This window comes from Mesoplodon bidens (genome assembly GCF_964165515.1).
Source record: "Mesoplodon bidens genome assembly, chromosome: 5".
Classification (NCBI taxonomy): Eukaryota; Metazoa; Chordata; class Mammalia; order Artiodactyla; family Ziphiidae; genus Mesoplodon; species Mesoplodon bidens.
The window spans coordinates 142,691,550-142,715,422 of record NC_138161.1 but is presented as its reverse complement, the minus strand read 5'-3'; the positions used below and the strand labels follow the sequence as shown (position 1 = coordinate 142,715,422).

At 35.0% G+C, this 23,873-nt stretch overlaps 1 protein-coding gene across 1 annotated transcript in view; it reads right to left on the bottom strand.

Annotated features, from left to right (window-relative positions):
- STAG1 (STAG1 cohesin complex component) overlaps nucleotides 1-23,873 on the bottom strand; it is a 449,323-nt gene that overhangs the window by 293,741 nt on the left and 131,709 nt on the right. The window contains exons 3-4 of the mRNA XM_081234436.1: nucleotides 19,737-19,839; nucleotides 3,046-3,210 (exon numbers count right to left, since the gene is read on the bottom strand). Of these exons, the coding sequence (XP_081090562.1) occupies nucleotides 3,046-3,210; nucleotides 19,737-19,839 (268 nt within the window). The remainder of the gene's footprint in view (nucleotides 1-3,045; nucleotides 3,211-19,736; nucleotides 19,840-23,873) is intronic.

Genomic DNA, 23,873 nt, shown 5'->3' with positions numbered 1-23,873 from the left:
GATCATATAGTGGGCTTAGAAAGAACTTCCTGGTCTAAGATGATACAGGGGATTTTTACAGACCCAGTCTCCAACCCAGAAAGTCATTTTAATTCAGGACCTGGTTATAAGGACTATGTCTGTCCTCTCCCTTCCTTCAGCCCATGATTTCCTAAAAGTGGAGTTTTAGTATAAGTTATTATCCAAACTAGGACCCTCTTGAGTATTAAAGGAGTCTCTACTAATAACTACATGGATGATAAGCATAAACTAGAGTCTGAAGGGTAACCTGAGATATACAGTCCCCCTAAACATAAGCCTTAGCCTATGCAGCAGTTCTCAGCGGCTTTCTTCAGTCTCCTTTACGAGTATGGAGTCTCGTGTTAGGCCCTGGCTTCATGTATTTTAAGCCTAACTCTATTCCTCTACCGTTCATGAAGCACCTTTCATCTTTTTAACACACAAGAGCCAAACTCTTGCCTACAAGTGCCTGCTTCTGCTACCTTAAGCCCAATCCTGATCACCAGGTAGTTTTTCTTCTATATATACCACGGAAACATTTAGTTTCTAAACTCATTAATGTCTACCCTCTTTTTAATATTTTATCTTTCATTACTTTATGTTTGAAGTGAAGGGGTAATAAACACTTAAATTAGTGTGCCAGCTTCAATAAAAGACCTGCATCAGAGTTTTTTAAACATGCATTCCTTTTGCTCAGCAACCACTTTCAGGAATTTATGTTACAAAGGATTCCCACGTGCACATTTCAGAGGGATATATAAGGATATTCAAAGAAGTACTATGTTTAATAGAATAAAACTACTCTTAAATAGTTATCTTAAATATACTTATTCTTCTTTAACAATAAAGTAGCCCAAATGAAAACTGGTTAAATAAATCATAGCCCAGCCACGTTAGGGAATAGTATATAACTATTAAAAATTATAAGGTTAATTCATGGAAAAAAATGCCCACAATAGAATGCTGAGTAAAAAAAAATTACATAAGTTTGTAGATTAATTTGAATATAGCTAGGAAAGAAAAACATAAAAGAATAATAAAAAATTACAGCAAAGTAGAAAATGCTTAGGGTCAACTTCAATAGAAGAACAGTGAGAAAAAGTTGAAAAAGTGACTTAAAACCAAATTATGCAAGTAGCAGTAGGCTCTGACTACTAATCTTTACCTTTCATAAAACATGAATCCAAAAGAATTTAAGCAGAGAGTAAAGTATGGAAACAGCAACAGGGAAGAGTAATGTGGATGAAGAATATAGAAGATACTGGGCAAAAAAGAAAAAACGTACACTACTCACTAGTGTGTATCAAATACAGATGACTAGATTTTATTCATATTAAATATTGAAGATTTTGTTCATATTAAGTAAAAGTTGGAAAAATAAAGTTTTGCACGAAAAAAGAAAAGCAAAATACTGAAATGCAATTTTTAAATTTAATTTCCTTCATCTTTCTGCTTGTGTTTCCATGTAAGGGTGGGAGGCAATAAACAGAAATCAAAAATAGTATTTCTGTAGCTTGTTAACAATTTTTCTATTACAGGATAATAAAGAAACTATCAAGCTTAATGGCTAAAAGTCACTTAACATATTTTAAAATTATACTTATGTAATCTAAGGTTGTCCATTGCTTTGGGTAACTGGGAATTCAGTATTTCTTTTACTATTTAGCATCATCCCACCACTCCACCTCCTTCCCTTCCCATACAAATTCCAGGATTCCTGAACACATCAATCTGGTAACATACATAAAAAGCAGTAAACACTAAACTCCCTTAAGGAATTCAAAGGGAAATACAGGTTAAAAAATAGAAGGTATACTAATGAAAACTTGCCTGCTTTTAGGTCTAAAAATAAATCTGTTTCATCAATTACCTAAATTTCAAACTTAAATTGAAAATGAAGTATCAAAAATGAGCAGGTATCAAATTAAAAGATTTAACATATAATCATCAGTAATCAAAAAATGCAAATTAAAATAATGAATTACCATCTTTGCCTATGTTGTCACATAATGCTTAAATATAAAATATCCAACTGCTAGCTACACTTCTGGTGAAAGCTAAACTAGTACAACTTTTTGGAGAGAAAAATGGTATTTATTACCACACAGTTAAGAAATATTCTTTAATGAAATAATTTTACCTCTAGTACTTTATAATGAAAAAATGATGTGGGGAAGTAAATACAAATGATAAGTTTTAAAATAGTGGAAAAAATGTAAAGACACACATAATCATGGTTTATCCTTGTAATGAATTAGTAAAAAGCCAATGAATATATGCTCTTCTAAACTATTTAATGATATTTGTTGAGTCAATGAGGAGAGAGAAAAGAGAGTAAGAAGGTTATAAAAGATCTCTCTCTCTCTCTCTCCCTCTCTCTCTCTCTCTCTCTCTCTCACACACACACACACACACACACAACCACAAAATATTAACTGTGGTTATTCCTAATTCACTCTTAGGAATGTTTTTTATACCCTTTCTTCTTTCAAATATTCTTCAATACACATCTGTTAGTTATATTAACTCAAAATTTTTAAAAAATACATATTATTAAGGCAATAAAAATTCTTAGGCAGTTCCTGTTACATGCAAGTTATTTTATTCAGCACAGTGTAATCTAAAGTTTGTAATCTTAAACTCACTATTAAACAAAATGCCGGGGCTTCCCTGGTGGCGCAATGGTTGAGAGTCCGCCTGCCGATGCAGGGGACGCGGGTTCGTGCCCCGGTCTGGGAGGATCCCACATGCCGCGGAGCAGCTGGGCCCATGAGCCATGGCCGCTGAGCCTGTGCGTCCGGAGCCTGTGGTCCGCAACGGGAGAGGCCACGACAGTGAGAGGCCCGCATACCATAAAAAAAAAAAAAAAAAAAAAATGCCTTTCCTGACACTTTTTACAAAACAAGCAAAGAAAAACTTTTAAGTTAATAAACTTCTTGATTACACAATCAACAAGAGTATATAAAATGTCAATATATACACAAATAATTTCCACGTTATTGACTGTATTGCTTTATTAATAAGATAAAAACACTTAAAATTTACCTGCATTGCACTTTTCCCCAGTTTCACCACTTCAAATAATGTGACAGGCTCCCCTTCACCATTCTGTTGAGGATGCCCATTAGCTCTTCCACGGCCTGTTCCTCTAACTCCAGCTTCAATTCTACTCTTCTCTCCTGGAGATTTTCGAGGTTTCTTATTTGTAGACTGAATAAAAAGATGAGGAAAAGTTAAATTGAATGCAGGCATACTTTGCTTTATGCAGAATGATCTCAAATTATGTTTGATCTTGTAAAAGGGAAGTTAGCACTGTTATAGATAAGAGACATAATCCCAAAGGAAGCTTTACAATGTTTTCATTGATAAAAACAAAGTGCAAACAGCAAAGTACAAGTTAATTTATACAAGGCATGAAAATAAAGTTAAAAGAAAAAGATTTAATATTTTGTACAATAATGCCAATGCTGATCATTTTAACCATGCCCCAACCATGCCCCCCTCTTGACATTTTCTTCTTCCTATCTTCCTCAATATTCTATTTCCTCAGAAACCTTGTTCAATAAAACATTACTTGGAAAAAGCTGCATATTCAACTTCTCCCTCGACTTAAGTGCTCAAATATTTCTTATCCAGTCATGCAACAAATATATATTGAACATATTTGGAACCATTCTAGATACTAGAAATACAGGAAACATTTCCGCCTTGACAGAGTTTACATTCTTCAGTTAACAACCCATCCCACGCCCCCAATTTTTTTAAAAAAGTCAACACTAGTTATCACCTTATCTGTGTCTCACCTTTAGAGTCAAGATAGAATTGCTTGCAGTCACTGTTATTATTCCCATAAATTTCATTCATATATAAACTCATCAGGGTTGCTGCTTCACCAAGCCCACCAGTAAAAGTAATGTTGCTAAACGTAATAGACATTTTTTGAAACTCTCTCAACAGGCCATGTTATCCCCCTTGTCTTTCAGATACCTTTTCCCTCCCTATACTCCTTACCTGTCAGTGTTACCTTAGGTCTCTCCTGAGCATCTTCTCAACCTTTATAGTCTCTCTTGAGTGATTTACTTCACTTTCATAATAGCCTGTTTCAGTTATCAATTTACTGTTCCTCATCTCCAAATGTATTCTAGTTTGCCCACTCTGTAAACATTTCTCTTTTGTCATATGCTGCACTGGTAGGCTTATAACTAGAGGGCCCTGGAGGAACACTACAAAGCATAACATGGAAGGGCTTTTCTCCCTGCTCACACGACCTGCTCCCTTCATTCTCTATTACTGTATTCTTCACAGTACTCTTTCACTCCTCTTAATAGTTTACAGCCTGGCAACCATTTGTGTGTGTGGATTAATATATAATGAATTTACTGCTTATTTTTAAATAAATTATTTTTAGAACAGTGTTAGATTTACAAAAAAATGTGAAGATAGTACAAGGAATTCCCACATATATCATGTCTAATTACACCTATTATTAACACCTTACTATTTGTATGGTACATTTGTTATAATTAATGAACCAAAATTGATACAGTAACAAAAGTCCATACTTAATTCAGATTTTCTTAATTTTTGTCTAATGACCTCTTCTGTTCTAGGAGCCCATCCAGGACACCTAGACATACTCACATCATGTCTCCTTAAGCTCCTCTTGGCTCCAAGTTTTTATACTTCCCTGGGTTTTGGTGACCTTGACAATTTTGAAGAATTTTGTACAGGGATTTTGTACTGTACAGATATTTTATACAATGTTCCTCAACTGGGGTTTGTCTGATGTTTTTCTAATGACTAGACTGGGATTATGGGTTCGGAGAGGAAGATGTGAGAGACAAAGTATCATTTTTGTCACCTCATATCAAGGGTATATACTAACAATATGATTTATCACGCTTAATGTTGACCTGTTAATCAGTTGGCTGAGGTGGTTATTTGTCAGGTTTCTCCACTGAAAAGTTACTTTTCCTCTCCTTTCCAAACTGTACCCTTTGTAAGAATGTCACTATGTGCATCCCACATTTAAGGGGTGGGGAGTTATGCTCCACCTCCTTGAAGGTAGAGTATTTACGCATACCATTTGAAATTCTTCAGTATGAGAGATTTGTCTATTCTCACTCATTCACTCAATCATTTGTACTAATGTAGACTCATCAACATTTATTTTATATTTTTGGATTATAATTCAATACTATTTTATTTTGTTGTTCAACTTGGTTCCTGTGTCCATTTGACATATTCCCATTATTCTGTGTGTTTTGTTTTTTATTTTTTTTAGCACTTGGTTACTTTCTGGCAGCACATCATTCTCCAGGCTCATACTGTATATTCTCTTTTCCAGTTTTAGAATCAGGTAATACTCCAAGGAGCCCTGGTTCCTTTTATTAGAGAATTTTACTAGAGATGAAGATCTGGGCACTAGGTTTGGCTCCTTGATACTAAGTGCCCTTGCTTCTAGGCCCTTAAGCAGACAAAACAAAGAAATGTATGTTCCATATATATACACATAACTATAAATGTTTCTGTATGCAATGATCTGTTATCTATATTAAGCTAAACGTAAGTTGGAACTGGTATTTCCAACTCTAATCCATTACCACATGGATGCTTCTTCTCCTTGCTCATCGACAAACTCCCACTCCAACAATGAGAAATCTGGCTCTCCTCAGTATTCACGTAGAGCAGTATTTTAAGCCCTACCCCATGGGAAACAACTTTATGAACTAGACTGCAGTTCTTATATACACTGTGTACAATTTCTCTGACTTTAGTCTTACAGACTCATTTCCAAAGTTACCTAAGTCAGCAACTCTCTCCCCACTCCCTTCACTGCAAAAGAGATTACGTTGTTACACTCTACATTCCATCCTGGTATTCCCCCTACCTTATAAATGATTTTTTAAACATCAGTATTAATAAAATTCACTCTTTTTTTGAAAAGTTTGGTGGGCTTTGACAAATGCATACTGTCATGTATGCACAACTATGTATCACAGAGAAAAGTTTCACTACCTTAAAAAATGCCTGTGCTTCACATCCATTCAACCCTCCCACTTCGCCTTGGCAAACACCAAATTTTTTTTAATCACCACTACAGTTTTGTCTTTTACAGGGAGTCATATAATTGGAATCGCACAGCATATAGTGTTTTCATACTGGTATCTTTCATTTTAACAAAATGCATTTAAGATGGATCCGTGTCTTTTAGTGGTTGAATAGTTCATTTCTGTTCATCTCTAAACAATATTTCATTGTATGGATGTACCATGTTTTGTCATCCATTTACCTAACGATGGACATCTTGGCCACCATTTTTGGCAGTTAGGAATAAAGCTGCATAGGCATTCACATGCAAGGTTTTGTGTGGACAAGACTTCTAAATCAGTTGTGTAAACACCTAGGATTACTGGATCATATGGTAAAATTATGTTTAGCTTTGTACAAACTGTCTTCCAAAGTGGCAATACCATTTGCATTCTGACCAGCAATGAATGAGAGCTTCTGCTGCTTCACATTCTTGCCAGGAAATTGGTACTGTCAGGTTTTTAGATTTCAGCCACTCTAACAGGCATACAGTGGTATCTCCTTGTTGTATTAATTTGCAATTCCTGAGCGATAAATGATTAAAAGACTTTTCAATAAATAATAATTCTTCACAGTAAATTTTTCTGTTTGAATTACTGGTGAGAATTTGTCTCCTGATTAAAATATCCATACTTGCATTATCCAATATCATGGCCTCTAGCCTCACATAGCTAAGTGAGCACTTGTAATATGGCTACTCAAAACTTAGATGAGCAATGTTTTGACTATCCACAAGGTTGTGAAGATTTAGTATGAAAAACAGCAATATAAAATATCTCATTCATATACTGATTACATGATGAAATTATAATATTTTAGGTATACTAGGTTAAATAAATTATATTATTAAAGTTAATTTCACCCACTTCTTATAACTTACTAGAAACTATTAAATTACAGGTGTAGCTCAAATCACATTTGTTAGACAATGCCATTCTATTCTAATACTATAACCACAGTAATCATTATATTGCAAATTTACTCCAACACTTATTTTCTTCTTTATTTGATCTCTAATCTCCAATGACTCTCATAACCATCAAGTTAAAGTCCAAAGTCCTCAGCACAGCAAGTAATGCTATCAATTATTACCTGTTCGGTCATCTACCACACCAGATCCCTATTTATAGGCTACTATCTTCCCATACTGACCAATTTAAAATTGCTTGAAAATATCATTATTTCATGCATTCATCCTGTTTAGCTGATAGATCCTGGCTCCTCCTAACAAATCTTGTTTCTGTGCTCACTCTTTGGAAAAATAGGTGTCTTCCCTATGGCAGGTATGTGCATGAGCACTTGTGTGTGCATATGAAGAGGGGAGGGGGGAATGTTATTTTTCTTTATTGAGTAACGCGTTCCCACGGCTAAAAATTCAAAACGTGATTAAAGTTACACAATGAAAACTTGCCCAGTCTTACCCTCAAGCCTTAGGAAAGAAGATTGGTTCTTTCAACCAAAATTATTCATTCCTATATGTCATTCCAGAGACATTTAAACATATTTTAAAAATACACATGAAAGAAATTAAAGAAGACATAGATAAAGAGAAACCCATCCCATGTTCATGGGTTGGAAGACTTAATATCATTAAGATGTTAATACTACCTAAAGTGATCTTTCTACAGATTCAATGAAATCTCTATCAAAATGCATATGACCATTTCTTTAGAAACAGAAAAATCCATTCTGTAATTCACAGGGAATATCAAAGGACTCCAAATAGCCAAAATAATCTTGAAAAAAGAACAACGTTGGAGGACTCACACTTCCTGATTCCAAATCTTACTACAAAGCTAGAGTAATCAAAACAGTGTGGTGCTGGCATAAAGATACACAGATCAATGGAACAGAATAGAGAGCCCAGAAATAAACCCTCACATATATGATTAAATAATTTTTGACAAAGGTACCAAGACCATTCAATGGGGAAAGAGTAAAAATGCAACCCACAGAATGAGAGAAAATATTTGTAAATCATATATCTGATAAGATGTTAATATCCAGAATACATAGAGAACTAAAACACAACAACAAAACAACCCGATTCAAAAATGGGCAAAGAGGGGCTTCCCTGGTGGCGCAGTGGTTGAGAGTCCGCCTGCCGATGCAGGGGACACGGGTTCGTGCCCCGGTCCGGGAAGATCCCACATGCCGCAGAGCGGCTGGGCTCGTGAGCCACGGCCGCTGAGCCTGTGCATCCAGAGCCTATGCTCCACAACGGGAGAGGCCACAACAGTGAGAGGCCCGCATACCGCAAAAAAAAATAAAAAATGGGCAAAGAGGACTTCCCTGGTGGTGCAGTGGTTAAAAATCCACCTGCCAATGCAGGGGACATGGGCTCGATCCCTGGCCCGGGAAGATCCCACATGCCACGGGGCAACTAAGCCTGTGCGCCACATCTACTGAGACCATGCACCACAACTACTGAATCTCATGCACCCTAGAGCTCACGCGCTGGAACTACTGAAGCCCGCGTGCCTAGAGTCCATACTCTGCAACAAGAGAAACCACCGCAGTGAGAAGCCCACACACCACAAGAGAGAGTAGCCCCCACTCACTGCAACTAGAGAAAGCCCGCACACGGCAACGAAGACCCAACGCAGCCAAAAATAAATAAACATTTTTTTAAATGGGCAAAGGACTTGAATAGACATTTCTACAAAGAAATATGCAAATGGCCAATAAGCATGTGAAAAGATACTAAACATCTAATAATTAGGAGAAATGCAAATCAAAACTACGAGATGCCGTCTCACACCTATTAGGGTGACTACTATCAAAAAGAAAGAGGAAAGTCTAGGTAAGGTTGTGGAGAAACTGGAACTCTTATGCACTGTTGATAGGAATGTAAATGGTACAGCTGTTGTATAAAACATAATGGCAGTTCCTCAAAAATTAAAAATAGAATTAACCATATGACCACCAATAACACATCTAGATATTACCCAAAAGAATTGAAAGCAGGATCTCAAAGATATTTGCACACCCTTATTCACAGCAACACTGTTCACAATAGCTAAAACTTGGTAGGCAACCCAAGTGTCCATCGGTGGATGAATGGATAAGCAAATGTGGAATATAGATACAATGGAATATCATTTAGCCTTAAAAAGGAAGGAAATTCTGACAAATGCCGCAATGTGAATGGACCTCGAGAACATTATGCTAAGTGAAATAAGCTAGTCACAAAAAAGACAAATACTGTATGATTCCACTTACATGAAGTACTTAGTCAAAAATCATAAGGGGGGCTTCCCTGGTGGCGCAGTGGTTGAGAGTCTACCTGCCGATGCAGGGGACACGGGTTCGTGTCCCGGTCCGGGAAGATCCCACATGCCGCGGAGCGGCTGGGCCCGTGAGCCATGGCCGCTGAGCCTGCGTATCCGGAGCCTGTGCTCCGCAACGGGAGAGGCCACAGCAGTGAGAGGCCCGCGTACCGCAAAAAAAAAAAAAAAAAAAAAAAAAAAAAATCATAAGGGACAGAAACTAGAACGGTGATTGCCAGGGGCTGCGGGGAGTGGAGAATGAGTAGTTACTGTTTAATGTGTGTACAGTTTCAGTTTTAAAAGATGAAGAAAGTTATGGAGATGGGTGGTGGTGAGGACTGCAGATGAATATATTTAATGCCATTGAACTGTACACTTAAAAACGTAACTTGGTAAATCACATGTGTATTTCACCGAATTAAAAAAATATTTTGAAAAAAATGCATATATATTTCCATGTATCTATTATATTTTATGTTATGTATGCACAGTTATGCACCATTCTATTTTCACTATCAACATATTTTATACTTAATCTATAGCAAAGACCTACAGAATGTCTCGACTTTTCCAAAAGCTGCAGTGTTCCATTACATAGATATACATTAACTGATTTAGCCATTAACCTATTGAACATTTATTTTGTTTTGGATCATTTACTATTACAAATAATGCTGCAACAAATAAGCTTGTGCACATGTAGGAATGTTTGCATGTGTCATAGACACATACATTATTACACATATTTAGTACATATATAGCAAGAACTAAACTCCATGAATAAAGAGAAAATAAACCATAATTCTCAAACCTGGAAGCCTATTAGCACTGGTTATAAAGGGTGAATAAGAAGGTAAAAAAATCCACTTGATCTTATCTTACCCCATTATCCAAGAATGATTTTTCCTATTACAGACCCATACAGTAATATACAGTAAAGATGCCAAAAGATAAACCAAAAAGCTGATGTTCAGAAAAACTGTGCCCAATAAAAGAGTAAGGAAGAGGAAAGGTCACAGCATAATAGGATACATGCAATCTTTAGCTTATACCCAAGGGGCACAATTTTTCAGTCCTGGTAATAATTCTTCTCTCAGAACACAGGTATACTTATTCCATTAAATAAAATAACACATTTGTATAGAGATTGGGGGCAGTGCTCTAAGGGGGATTTGAAAACTAAGAACTATGACAGTTATTTCAAAGGGTAAAAATATATACATTACTCTTTAGTTACTTGTGATTTTCCAGGCTCCCTTTGCTACACTTTTTGTGCTACAAAGGTCAGGACACCTGTAGATGTAGTCTCCTTCCTGGACAAAGGAACCATGGTGCTCTCAAATGAAAGAAATGGGTGATGTTCTGTATCAAACTTGCATGTTTGACCAGGTTTGAGTTTATGCCATCTTAAGAACTGAGTCACAGTGACCAGTGTGAAATACTAACTCATTTGTGGTTTTGATTTGCATTTCTCTAACAATTAGCGATGTTGAACATCTTTTCATGTGCCTGTTGGCCATCTGTATGTCTTCTTTGGAAAAATATCTATTCAAGTCTTCTGTCCATTTTTTTGACTGAGCTGTGTGTTTTTACAATATTGAGTTGTATGAGCTGTTTGTATATTTTGGGTATTAACCCCTTGTTGGTCACATCATCTGCAAATATTTTCTCCTGTTTCTAGGCTGTCTTTTCACTTTGTTGATGGTTTCCTTCGCTGTGCAAAAGCATTTAAGTTTGATTAGGCCCCATTTGTTTATCTTTCCTTTTATTTCTTTTGCCTTGGGGGACTGATCTAAGAAAACATTGTTACAATTTATGTCAGAGAATGTCTTGCCTGTGTTCTCTTCTAGGAGATTTATGGTGTCATGTCTTATATTTAGGTCTTTAAAACAGTTTTTAGTTTATTCTTGCACACAGTGTAAGAGAGTGTTCTAATTTCATTGATTTACATAGCTGTCCAGCTTTCCCAACACCACTTGTTGAAGAGGTGGTGTTTATCTTTTTTCCGTTGTATATTCTTGCCTCCTTTGTCATAGATTCCTTGACCATAAGCATGTGGATTTATTTTTGGGCTCTCTATTCTGTTCCATTGATCTATAAAACTGGTTTTTGTGCCAATACCACACTGTTTTGGTTACTGTAGCTTTGTAGTATAGTCTGAAGTCTGAAAGGGTTATGCCTCCAGCTTTCTTCTTTTTCCTCAGGACTGCTTTGGCGACTGTGGGCCTTTTGTGGTTCCATATAAATTTCAGGACTATTTGTTCTAGTTCTATGAAAATGTTATGGGCATTCTGATATGGATTACATTAAATCTGTAGATTGCTTTGGGTAGTATGGACATTTTAACAGTATTAATTCTTCCAATCTAAAAGCATGGATATCTTTCAATTTCTTTGAATCATCTTCAATTTCCTTCATAAATGTCTTATCGTTTTCAGCATATAGGTCTTTCAACTCCTTGGTTAAGTTTACTCCTAGGTATTTTTTGACGCAATTTTAAATGGGATTGTTTTTTTTACTTTCTCTTTCTGACATTTCATTCTTAGTGTAAAGAAATGCAACACAACACCTCACACTGGTCAGAATGGCTATCATCAAAAAGTCTAGAAATAATAAATGCTGGAGAGGGTCTAGAGAAAAAAGAACATTCCTACACTGTTGATGGGAATGTAAATCAGTACAGCCACCATGGAAAACAGTATGGAGGTTCCTTAAGAAAATTAAAAATACAGCTACCATATGATCCAGCAATCCCACTCCTGGGTATATATCCAGAAAAAATGAAAACTCCAATTCGAAAAGATACGTGCACCCCAATGTTCCCAACAGCACTATTTACAATAGCCAAGACATGCAAACAACTCAAGTATCCATCAACAGTCAGAATGGCTTAAGAAGATGTAGTATACATATACCATGGAATATTACTCAGCCATACAAAGAATGAAATATTGTCATTTGCAGCAACATGGATGGACCCAGAGAATATTAAATTTAGTGAAATAAGTCAGACAAAGACAAATATTATATGATATCACTTCTATGTGGAATCTAAAAAATAATACAAATGCATCAATATACAAAACAGAAAGAGACTCACAGACATAGAAAACAAACATGGTTACCAAAGGGGAAAGGGAGCGGGGAAAGGATAAATTAGGAGTATGGAATTAACAGATACAAACTACTAAAACAGATAAACAACAAGGATTTACTGCACAGCACAAGGAACCATATTTAATATCTCATAATAACCTATAATGGAAAATCTGAAATATATAATCTGAATCACTTTGCTGTACACCTGAAACTAACACAATAGTATAGATCAACTATGCTCCAATTTAAATAAATAGCAAAAAAAAAAAAAAAAAAAAAACAGAAAAACTGAGGCTTTGCCTTAATTGGTAGGTTACTAATGCCTTAGTAACCTAGCCAGTAACCCAGTTCCTCTGCAGCTAGAGTTCTGTCCATTATTAGTTTGTCTCAGGGACAGAAGTCCTATCCTTGAATCCCAGGCCATTAGGTGGGACCCCCACAACAGGCTGCCAGACCACACAGATGCTAGCTCTAGCCCAGATGTAGCTCAGCACAGATCTTTACATGCTCACGCATCCTAGAGATATAGTCTCCCTGGTAGAACATGATCAGCTTACTCCATCTACCCCAACTACTACCTACCTAGGAAATCTTTCTTCCACTAATAGAAAGTGGATCTCTTCCCTAATATGTGCCTCAACCTAGGGTGCATGTCTAGCTTCTAATGTCTTATCTCATGGAGTCTCATTTATTCCACCTTTAAGAATTCATGCTTAACAGCCCAAGTGACAATATGTGGTATTACTGTCAAATATGCATAACCTTAATCTAATCATTAGCAAACAAAATCAAATTGATTCAGTCTACAGAATATAAGATATTAGGAAACAATTTTTTCACTCATTCAACACAACTTTTCTTTTATTTCTACATTCATCATACAGTTACTATGTACCAAAAATATTAAAAAGTTGATCCTTCTATATAGGACCACACATACCTTTCAAAGAACTCAAAGTGTTTAAGATAGATGTTATTTTTCAACATCCTAATACAATTTTGTCAGTTGGTGGTGGAGGATGAACACTCATGCTTCAAATCCCATAAACTACAGTGTAAGTGAGATATCTATGGTCCACAGGGTTGTAATAAAGAAACTAGGGTTCAGGTATTCATTGCTGCAGCTAATTCAAGGGACATAGTGGGGGGAAAGAAAAGAAGCCGTGAACAAGTATCTGCAGGGAAAAAAAAAAAAAAAACTACCTGAAACAAACCCTGCCTCAACGTATCAAGTTATGAATTTTATGGAAAATACGCTCAGAGTTTCAAAAAGCTATACAACCTTCACTTTGTGAAAATGATGCAATTTAATGTCAGAGTTCAGAACAATCTTTAGGACAAATGCTTTACTACAACTATATACTACTTAATTTAAATGTGTATCTATACTTCTGGTAAACTTTTTAAAGTAAAAATTGGCATAGCTCTACAGGAAGATTATCCAAAATTACTCTATCCCAAAAGCTCTATATAGGATAAGCTGCAGTCTAAATGTGCAATAACTTTTCTACAAACTTTAAGAGACAGAGATATACCAACTTTTTTTAAATCCTTTGTGCCTTACCTGAATTTATTCATAAGCTGTGAATGTAAAGTAACCTCTATCCTTTCACAAATAATGTACATCAACATATCTGGGCTAGTTTAATGTAAAATCTTTAGAAACATACAATCAAAAGAGAAACACAGATAACTACAGTGAACTAAATTACATTAAAAAAAGACTTTTCATGGAAATTTGGTTTCAGATAAGTGTTGGAAGGGTTCTATGAAAGGAAAAATAACTTCCCGTGAGTCGTAACCGTGGAAAGTTTCACAAAAGAGATGAACTGCAAGTTGGGACTTAGTGAATTAAGTAAGATTAGTAAAATTAGTAAGATGAGCATAAATAGAATTTAGGAAACAAGGATTCCAGAAAGAAAAAAACACCATGAGCTAAAGTATAGAAGTGGAAAAGCACAAGCCACATAGAGAAGGACAAAAGAGGTGTATATGACTGAATAAAAGGTTATGAGTTGGGAAACACAATAAAAAAACAGAAGAACATGCCCCAAAACAAAAAGGTGCTTCTTGCTATTTGAACAAGTTAAAAAAAAAAGGGTCAACCTGGCAGTATTAAAAAGGATAGGATGGAAAAAGGAAAAGACTAAAAAGCAGGAAGATAATAATACAGACTCCTATAAAGTGAGGCCTAAAGAAAGGAACTTGGGAAATGTAAAAGGGAGTGATATACAAGACACTGTGAAATAAAAATTCATGAGATTCGGAATCTCATTACATATAGGAGAGAGGGCAAGGGACTTAGGATGAGGAAATTTAATGGTGACTCACATTTTAATTCTAGATTCCTGGAAAAATTATGGTATCTTTTAGCAAAATTAAGGAAGTCAGAACTAAACTCTAGTTAAATGAAAAATTTTCAAAATAAAACAACAAAGCTGATTTGACAGGTAAGAGCAGATACAAGTCCAACTGATAAATACATTTCCAAAAGGGATCATAAAAGTATGTAGGCTTAAGCCACAAAAATTACTTTAAGAAGAGATTTCTATTTCTTAGAAAAATAAAAATAGAAAAAGTGGTATGGAAAATGACCAGTATTTCAGAACATACTGATGAAATGTTGCAGTACTTAAAAATTAGAAAATATTTAACAATCAGTATACTCAATTCAACTTCCTATAAGACAGGTAATGCCATATATTTTGCTGCATGATAGGCAACCCAACAATACACATCAAAAACTTTCAAAACATATGGCATATCTTTTGAGTAATCAATTCTACTTTTAAGAATTCAGGATAAAAAGTATCTGTGGCTCTAGAGCAAAATTTATTTTTGAGATATAAATTTATGTCAGCATGGTTTAAATCAGTGAAGAATTTTTAACATAAATGTTCAACAATGGGGACTATTTAAATAAATAATTTCACGCAGAATACAATGTAGCCATTAAAATTATGTAAAACATATAAATGATATCATGAAATTCATAAGATTATAAACAAAAGCACCAAGTAATCTAGAATATCCAATTTTTATAAATAAATTCACCTGTTAACCTCTCCTTCTGATACTCACTGTTAATATTTTGTTGTGTATGCTATGCTCCATCTTCTCTCTATGTGTATGAATATATAGACATAAAAGTAAAAATTGTATCTCTTTTTATTTACCCTTCCTACTCAGCCTAGGTAAATATGAAAATTAAATAATGCTGAGAATATAAGTGCTGATTCTCACTTAAATAGAATAAAGAGAACAAAACCCTTAATAAAACATTAAACAAGAGACTAAAGATGGGTTAGCTTACAGATGTGCTGATTTGCATGGCAACTAAATGCAACATGAAATCCTGGACTGGATCCTAAACCAAGGGAAAAAAATATTTTTTCTTTTACTTAGGGCATTATTAGGACATCAGGCAAAATATGAATGAAGTATATGTACATAAGGTCAGTATTATATCAATATTATTTTCCTGATTTTCAAACATGTACTGTTGTTGTGTAGAATATCTTTGATTTTATGAAAATGCATACTAAAGCATTAAGAGTAAAGTGGCTTCATGTCTGCAACTTTCAAGAATAATAATTGGTATCAAATATAAATTTTTATATATAAATATATATTTATATTTATGTGTCTGTGTATACATAGAAAAAAATATGATAAAGCAAATGTAGCAACATGCTAACATTTGGACAATCTGCATGAAGAATCTGCATAGGAATTCTCTGCAAAATTCTTGGAATTCTTCTGTGTCTGAAATTATTTCAAAATAAAAAGAATTTAAACACTTGAGGGAAAAAAGAGTGATGATTTAACAAAATTAAACACCATTCACTCATTCAATAAATGCTTACTGAAAGTTGAACACTACTATACAGCAGTAAACAAACCAGATAAAAATCCCTGCCTTCATGCAGCTTACCTTCTAGTCGGGGGAGGCAGACAAAAAGCAAATAAGTAAAGGGTATATACTATGTTAGATGGCAATAAGTACTATAGAGAAAGGGGAAAACACACACACACACACACACACACACACACACACACACACACGGAAGAAGGGGACAGTAAGTCCCTTTGGGTAGGAGGGAAGATACGCAATTCTAGATACCATCCATAGGGAGGCCCCAGGGGGAAGACGACACAGGGCCCTGAGACAAGGAGCACACCTCAGAAGTTTCAGCAAAGGCACATGATGGTGGCTGAATCCAGTGTTGTAGTAAAAAATGACTGATGCAATTTGCAAATCAATTAGACAGGATGTGCTGACAGTCTAGAAATAGGCTGAGAAAGAAAGACTCAAAGATGACTACAAGATTTATAGCTGAACAGCCAGAAGCACGAAACTGCCATTATGGAAAAGGGGTGAGCAGGGGATAGGAAGCTTGAAAGTTTGGTTTTTTTAACATCCTGGGCCCGTTAAATATCTAAATGAAGATTCTCAATGGGCACTGAATATGAGTCTGGAGTCCAGGGGTAAAGTCCAAGCTGGATACAAAATCTGGGTGACATAAGCTTAGAGATGGTACTTAAAGTCATGAGATTGGACATCACCAAGGGAGTACTGTGTAGACAGAGAAAATAATGTCCATTATTTGCTAATACAATCACAGGGGTAGAATAAACAGGATACTATATAGTGTTTGTTTAGAGATCAATAATCATTTGGATAGAGAGCCACAATAATAACAGATATGAATTAGGACATCTGCAAAATAAGAGTGGTTTAATAAGAAACAAACATCTCTGAAGTAACAGTATACTGAAAAGAAATACCAAAGATGAGATGTCTCCTAAGAATTTAGAAATAAAGAAAATAATACTGTCCAAGAGAGGTCCTTATATTATTTGTTTTCATTTGACTGAGTAAATTAATAAAACCAGAGATCCATGAAGTCCTCTTAACAAGTATGAACAGTATTAAAATAGCTAAACAAAGAGTGTATCAGTCAAAACTTAGAATTGTTCAAAATGGAGCCAGTCGATAGAAAATGTCCAAGCAATCTTCAGAACAGGTACTGTGGAATAACTCAAATATGATCATTCTGACAATTATACCCCTCAATTTTAATTAACAGCTTGGCATTTTGGCATTCTTGAGGAAAAGAGTTTGGGAGGTAGGTTATGAATTGAAATCCTAGCTTTGCTACTTAGGCAATGTTGTGACCTTATGCAAAATACCACTTTCTATTTTTGTTTTCTACTTTGTAAACTGCATATAAGACCTATTTCCTAGTATTGGTGTGAAGATTAAATGACATAAAAAGCTTCAGCTCAGTACAAACCCCAGAGCAGAAACTCAGGAAGTTCTGTTGTTTGCAAGATCAAGAAATGGGTCTGAGTCAGGTGGAAGTATAGCTAGCTATGTGAACTAATGAGTGTGAAAATACGGACTAAAGTCTAACACAAGTCTCTAGAATGCTACTATCAGATGCTGGCTGACATTTTTTCAATTTGTAAACATGGGATGAACATGTACTATTTACCTGCTAGATTATGTAGTAGCAATTTCACTAAAAATAAAATCTAATTTCTAACCACAAAAGAGCTAAGCATTTGGATACACAGACTCCTTTTCATCAGGAAAGCAAAATATTACAAGGATACAGCTGTAGACAAGTCAAAATTAAATAGGTTATAAAAAATAATACAATAGCCTGCTGAAGGGGTAATAAATTCTCTTTAAGGGAAAAAAACAGTTTTCTTCAAGAAGACAGCACTTAATCTGAATCTTCAAGTAAAGAATTTTAATTGGAGGGGAACAAATTCAAGTAAGCAATCATGTAGGCAGTTTATTCTACAACCTTCAAGCAACTTTAGTCTTATTTCGAATTTGGTGCCTATAACCTATGAATCCTAGAGGAAGCAATGCAACTCACCTACAGTCTTAGAAAAATCATATACTAGTAAGGGGAACTACAATAGTCTTCAGCTTCTAAGTACAAGACTTTTTCACTTTTCCCAAAACGTTTTTTTAAGGAACACTGTACCACCAAATACTTCTAAAAATTAAGAAGGATTATAAAGAGTGACTATAATATATGTCTTTTCCTCCACTATTTTTCTCCCTTTAAATAAAGGTGGAGGATAAAAGCAAGTGTAGAGAAAACTGCAGAAGTCATCCTTCTATCCGTTTTTTTGTTGTTGTTAGATTGTCCTGGAAAAGGAAAAGTTATGGAGTTTCACCGAAGCTAATTAAAAACTGTGGCAAACATAAATACTGATAGAACAGCAATAACATAAAAAAAAATTTTAAGTCACTACAAAGGACATACATATGTAATAACTGGTTAAATAACATAACCATCAATTGCAATAAGTAGATCATGATTCAAACAACAAACTGTATTGTTTAAAAGATAATATTTATGAAATGATTATAAACTTTGAATGTGTTAATCAGTGGTGTTACTAAAATACTGTTATCTTGCATTATGATAATGATATTGGGGTGATGTTGAAAAAAGAGAGAGAGAAAGCAAGCCCTTATCTTTTAGAGATACATTCTGAAATATTTAAAGATGGAATTATGTCTAGAATGACCTTCAAAATAACATGGGAAAGAAAGACTGGCCATGACTTGGTAACTGCTAGGTAAGAGTTATATCGAGGGTTTATTATACTATTATGCCTCCTAGAGAAGGAGGCTAAAATTTTCCATAATAAATTTTATAAAATAAAATTTTAAAACTATGAATAGCAAATCCCATCATAAAGGTGAGTGTAAAATAGTACAAGCCTTAACCCAATGACACATTGATTCTACTGTCTCTGACAGTTTATACCACCTTCAATTAAGTGACTTGTGTACTCAGACTACATAAAGATATACCTCAAAGTAAGGATACCTAGAGCTTTTCTAAATTTCTCAATCATGTATAAATGAGAATATATTCTGAGACTGGACCCAAATACTATCAAAATGCATACTTAGGAGCTCACAGGAAATCAGAGTTGCATCTAAAAATAAAAGGCAAAGAAATCATAACTAACTACACCTCATTCCATGTTGATCATCCTCTCAATGCCTTCACATGGACCACCATTTATTTACAAGAGAAGCATGGAAAGCAAAAAAGATACTATAATTAATTTCCTTTTTCTAACCACTACTAAGCCAATTTATGAAGCAAAGTTTCCAAGAATTTCTGATGTGTCAGTGAGATTTGAAAAAGTGTTAACAATACTAGAATTAACAAATAGCTCGTATCAAGCCCCTTTACTTGCTAACCGTTAAAGGAACAAAGAAGACAAGTATATACATACTGGAGGCCGGCCAGGTCGACCCCTTTTTCTTTTTCCTTTGACCTCTGTTTCTTCAAGTTCGCTGCCAGCATCAGAATGGGCAGTAGTTTCATTAGTTGAATCCCTAGAAAATAGGATATATTGTTTTAGTGAACAAATTAATTATACATACCTATTTATAATACAATGTAGCTCTGTTCCACTGGTTTCCTTACCTCCTGCTGTATGTACACATCTGGCTGATTAGAAGTGGTTTATACTTCCACTTTCAGAAAAAATCTTTAGCAAATTGAAAATGTTACCCTCCCTGCTAATATCACATAACACTGAATAAAATGATACCCCAAATAGAGAAATACAGACAAGGAAATGACTGTGGAAATGGCAGCTGCTATACAACATATAAATGCAAAAGACTAATTCTTCAATATAAAAAAGATAAAAGCTTGGGAGAAATTTTATTCATTTTATAAAATAATAAAAGTGTGCTGGTAAATGTTTAACAACTGGCTCTTCAAAAAATATATGCATACATTATTAGAAATGTTAACAATATAAAGGATGCATAGCATGCAACTTACAAAGAATAATAAAATGCACAATATTCTTTATTGTAAATTCTATCCAGCTAATTGGTTCATATAAAATGATTTTGATAATTTTGCCAAACTCTTGTATCCCTAGCTAACCTATGGTTGCAACTGATGAACAAATAGGGTTTTGACATGAAAGACAGTTGATATCTTTGTTCACTTTGATGAACAGAATGCAAATGAAATGACAAAGACATTTGTGGGAACTTCACTAATTGGTCAATGTTGGGAGCAACTTTTTTACTGAACGGAATACATAATAGTTCTTGAACACTAGAAGGATACGTCCTCAATTTTTTGTGGTATCATAATGTAATGACTATAGACTTGATACACCTTTAAGTTTAATCTGTTATTAACAATTTCTCCATCACTTTACTGAGTCCACAAACAACAAAACAATAAGCTGAGCCCTGATGTGTAGTGTTTGCTGATTTTAATAATGTGAATGCTCCCCCCGCAGCCAAATTCAAACTACCAAAGTGACATCACCAAATACAGAGTTGAGAAGTAATTAACAGTAGCAGTACACTACTAAAAAGTATTTCCACCATACATACAATAATAGGTGTAAATGAAAACCTCAAGAGCACAGAAAATAGTAGGATGTAAAATAATTAGGAAATGATGAGTTTTGAGTATTTATTACTTTTGTTTTTAACATGATTTAATTAATTTTAAGTTTGCATAATTTAACTTTTTATAATAGCTATGTTATATTGAATGAGGTCACAAAATTCCTGGAAATTTAATATTCAGCTCTCCAGGCCAGTACAGGCTGGCCCCAGCATGGCACTAAAAAGGTATAGATAGTATTAACAAAAACATCCTCACTGAATTCTACATTACTAACTGTATAAAGCATCTGCATAAAACTGCAAATAGCAGGAAGGGTACAAAGCAAATGGAAGGAAGGGTAAAGCTCAACTCACAACTTACTGAAACTGCGCCACTGAAGGCTCTTAGTTCCATTCCCTCCTTGTGTTGATTCCTCAAAGCTCATTTCGTTACTGTTTGCTCTTCCCCCTTTAAACTACCCTCTCTTGGAGAGCTCATCCACTTGATGTGTAACTTTTATGCAAATGACTTCAGTATATTATCACAGACCTGACTATAATTCAAGATTTTCAACTGCATGTGTAACATGCTTCTTTGCATGCCACCTCAAATTCACCAAATAACACATATAAAATTAAGTCCAATTCTGACTATTTCTAGCTCTCTGCTCATGGCAATACCATTGGTTAACTGATTTAGTAAGTTAATGCCCAAGTGTGCTTTGTTGTATAAATTTGTTATTGTCTTACTCAAATTCCTATAATCCCATCAGTCTTCCTTTTGTGCCCTCAGTTCAAGTCCTCCTGAGCTGTCCTCAGTATACTAACTCTGTCTCTCATTCTTTTCATGATTATTACCATAATCACAACTTCCTGAATTAATCACAACTTATCTCCCTGCTTCCCCTTGTCCAAGCCACTCTACACACTACTGTCACGAATATTCTCATACCATGTTCCTCCTCTGCTTGCAAATCTTCAAAGGTAATCTGGTATTTAAAACTATAAGTAATATTGATCTAGTCCAAGGGTCAGCAAACATTTTCTCAAAAGGCTATATAATAAATATTTTAGGCTTAGGGGTCTTAAGGTCTCTATCTACTACTCAACTCTGGGACCATAGCATGAATGCAGCCATAGATAATACGTAAATGAATGGATGTTGCTGTGCTCCAATAATATTTATAAAAACAGGCTTCTGAGCCACTATCAGTAAGTTTTTCAATCACTGATCTAGTTGATCTTATTCATTTCTACTAAAGAACAATAAATCATTCTGCTTTTTCTCCTCACTACAGTCCAAATAGACTGTTTAGCATATACTGTGTGCCCGTTTATATACATTATCTAGAATAAATATGCACAAAAGCTTGTAAGAAAACATACTGCTGTCCCAATTTTACAGATGAGGAAACAAAAGATCTGGAAACCTGATCATCTTGTCCATATTTACACAACTAGCAAGTGGCAGGGTCCACTTAGATCTCAAGGTAAACGTGAATTCTCTACCTCCACAGCAGGATACTAGAATGCAAATAATACATTTTGTATTTCTCTTACGTGGACTGAATACACTAGTGCTTTTGATGCCTCCTGAAATCTCCAGGCAACTACAAAAGCAGGTTGGTTCCATCATATGTGACCCATCAGTGAAATTAATTTAACCTTGAGCAATATAGTTTACTGACAAAAGAAAAAAGTACAATTGTTTTCTAATTCCGCAAACTTCAGCCAGCTTAGAAGGTGATAGCTATTACCAACAGATAACTAACATACTCCAATTAGTATATATATATACATTCGTTTATTAGAATATGATACATAAATTTGTTTTTTAATTTCAAGCAAGAGAAGATATAAGAATACAAGGAAGAGTTTCACTTCACCATACCCTAACTCTGAACCTCAATCTGCAGAACAAGATTTTTAACAGTTTCATCAATACTCTGTCATAAATATTTATGTTCTGGTATATATATACATAAATACAAAACAATATATTTTAATTTTTAAAATTTAAATTAATAGGAATTTTCCATACAAATACATAGGATTCCTGAATGGTACTCCATAATACGTTCCCTATCTATGAGCACTTAGATTGTCTCTGCTTTTAAGTTATTACAAACAGAGCTGTAACAACTGTCCTTGCACATTAATTCTTATTACACATCAACAAATATCTCCCTAGAATAGACAGAGGATGCTGGATCAAGGAGTATGCAAATTCAAACGTCAACCAACTGCTCTACAAAAAGCACATTTATAAGACTATCGGACATAAATGAAGAGAATGGAAGAATCAGATCAAACCTTATAAATGATTTTTTTTGCTCCCTAAAACACTCTAAATTCTGCCTTCCTCTCTCCATCTCCTCTGTAATCATTTTAGTTCAAGTTGTTATCATCTCTGGCCTGGACACTGCAACACCTTTCACCTAATAGGACTCCCTGCTTATTCTGTTGCCACTTCCAATCTAATCACTATACTGTACTAAGAGTGACTTTCATAGTATATATCTTATTATGTATATCCCATGCTTAAAACCCTACAGTGGTTTCCTTCTGCTTCTAGGAGATAAAAACCTCAAAATTCTTAATATAAGACCTAGCAGGTCCCTGTATGATACAGCCCTACCCTACTTGCAATCCTTATTTCACACCACTTTCCATCCACAATCCTGAAAAAAGAAAAAAAAACAGCTTTATTTCAGTCCCTCAAACATACCATGATTCCTCCTACCTCAGGGTCTTTGCACATGCCATTCCTTCAGTCTGGAATTAGTACCCTGATCCCTTCTTCTTCCCCCAAATTCCCTCCACTTCAGGTTTAAGAATCATGTCTCTTCCTTAGAAAAGTAGACTAAATCAAGGCATGTGTTAAAATTCTAATAAAATCCTCTAGCTTACCTTCATAGCACCAAGGGCAGTTTAAATCTATACATTTGTGATTATTTGATTAATATCTATCTATATAAGCTTCATGGCAACAAGGACTGAGTCTTCCA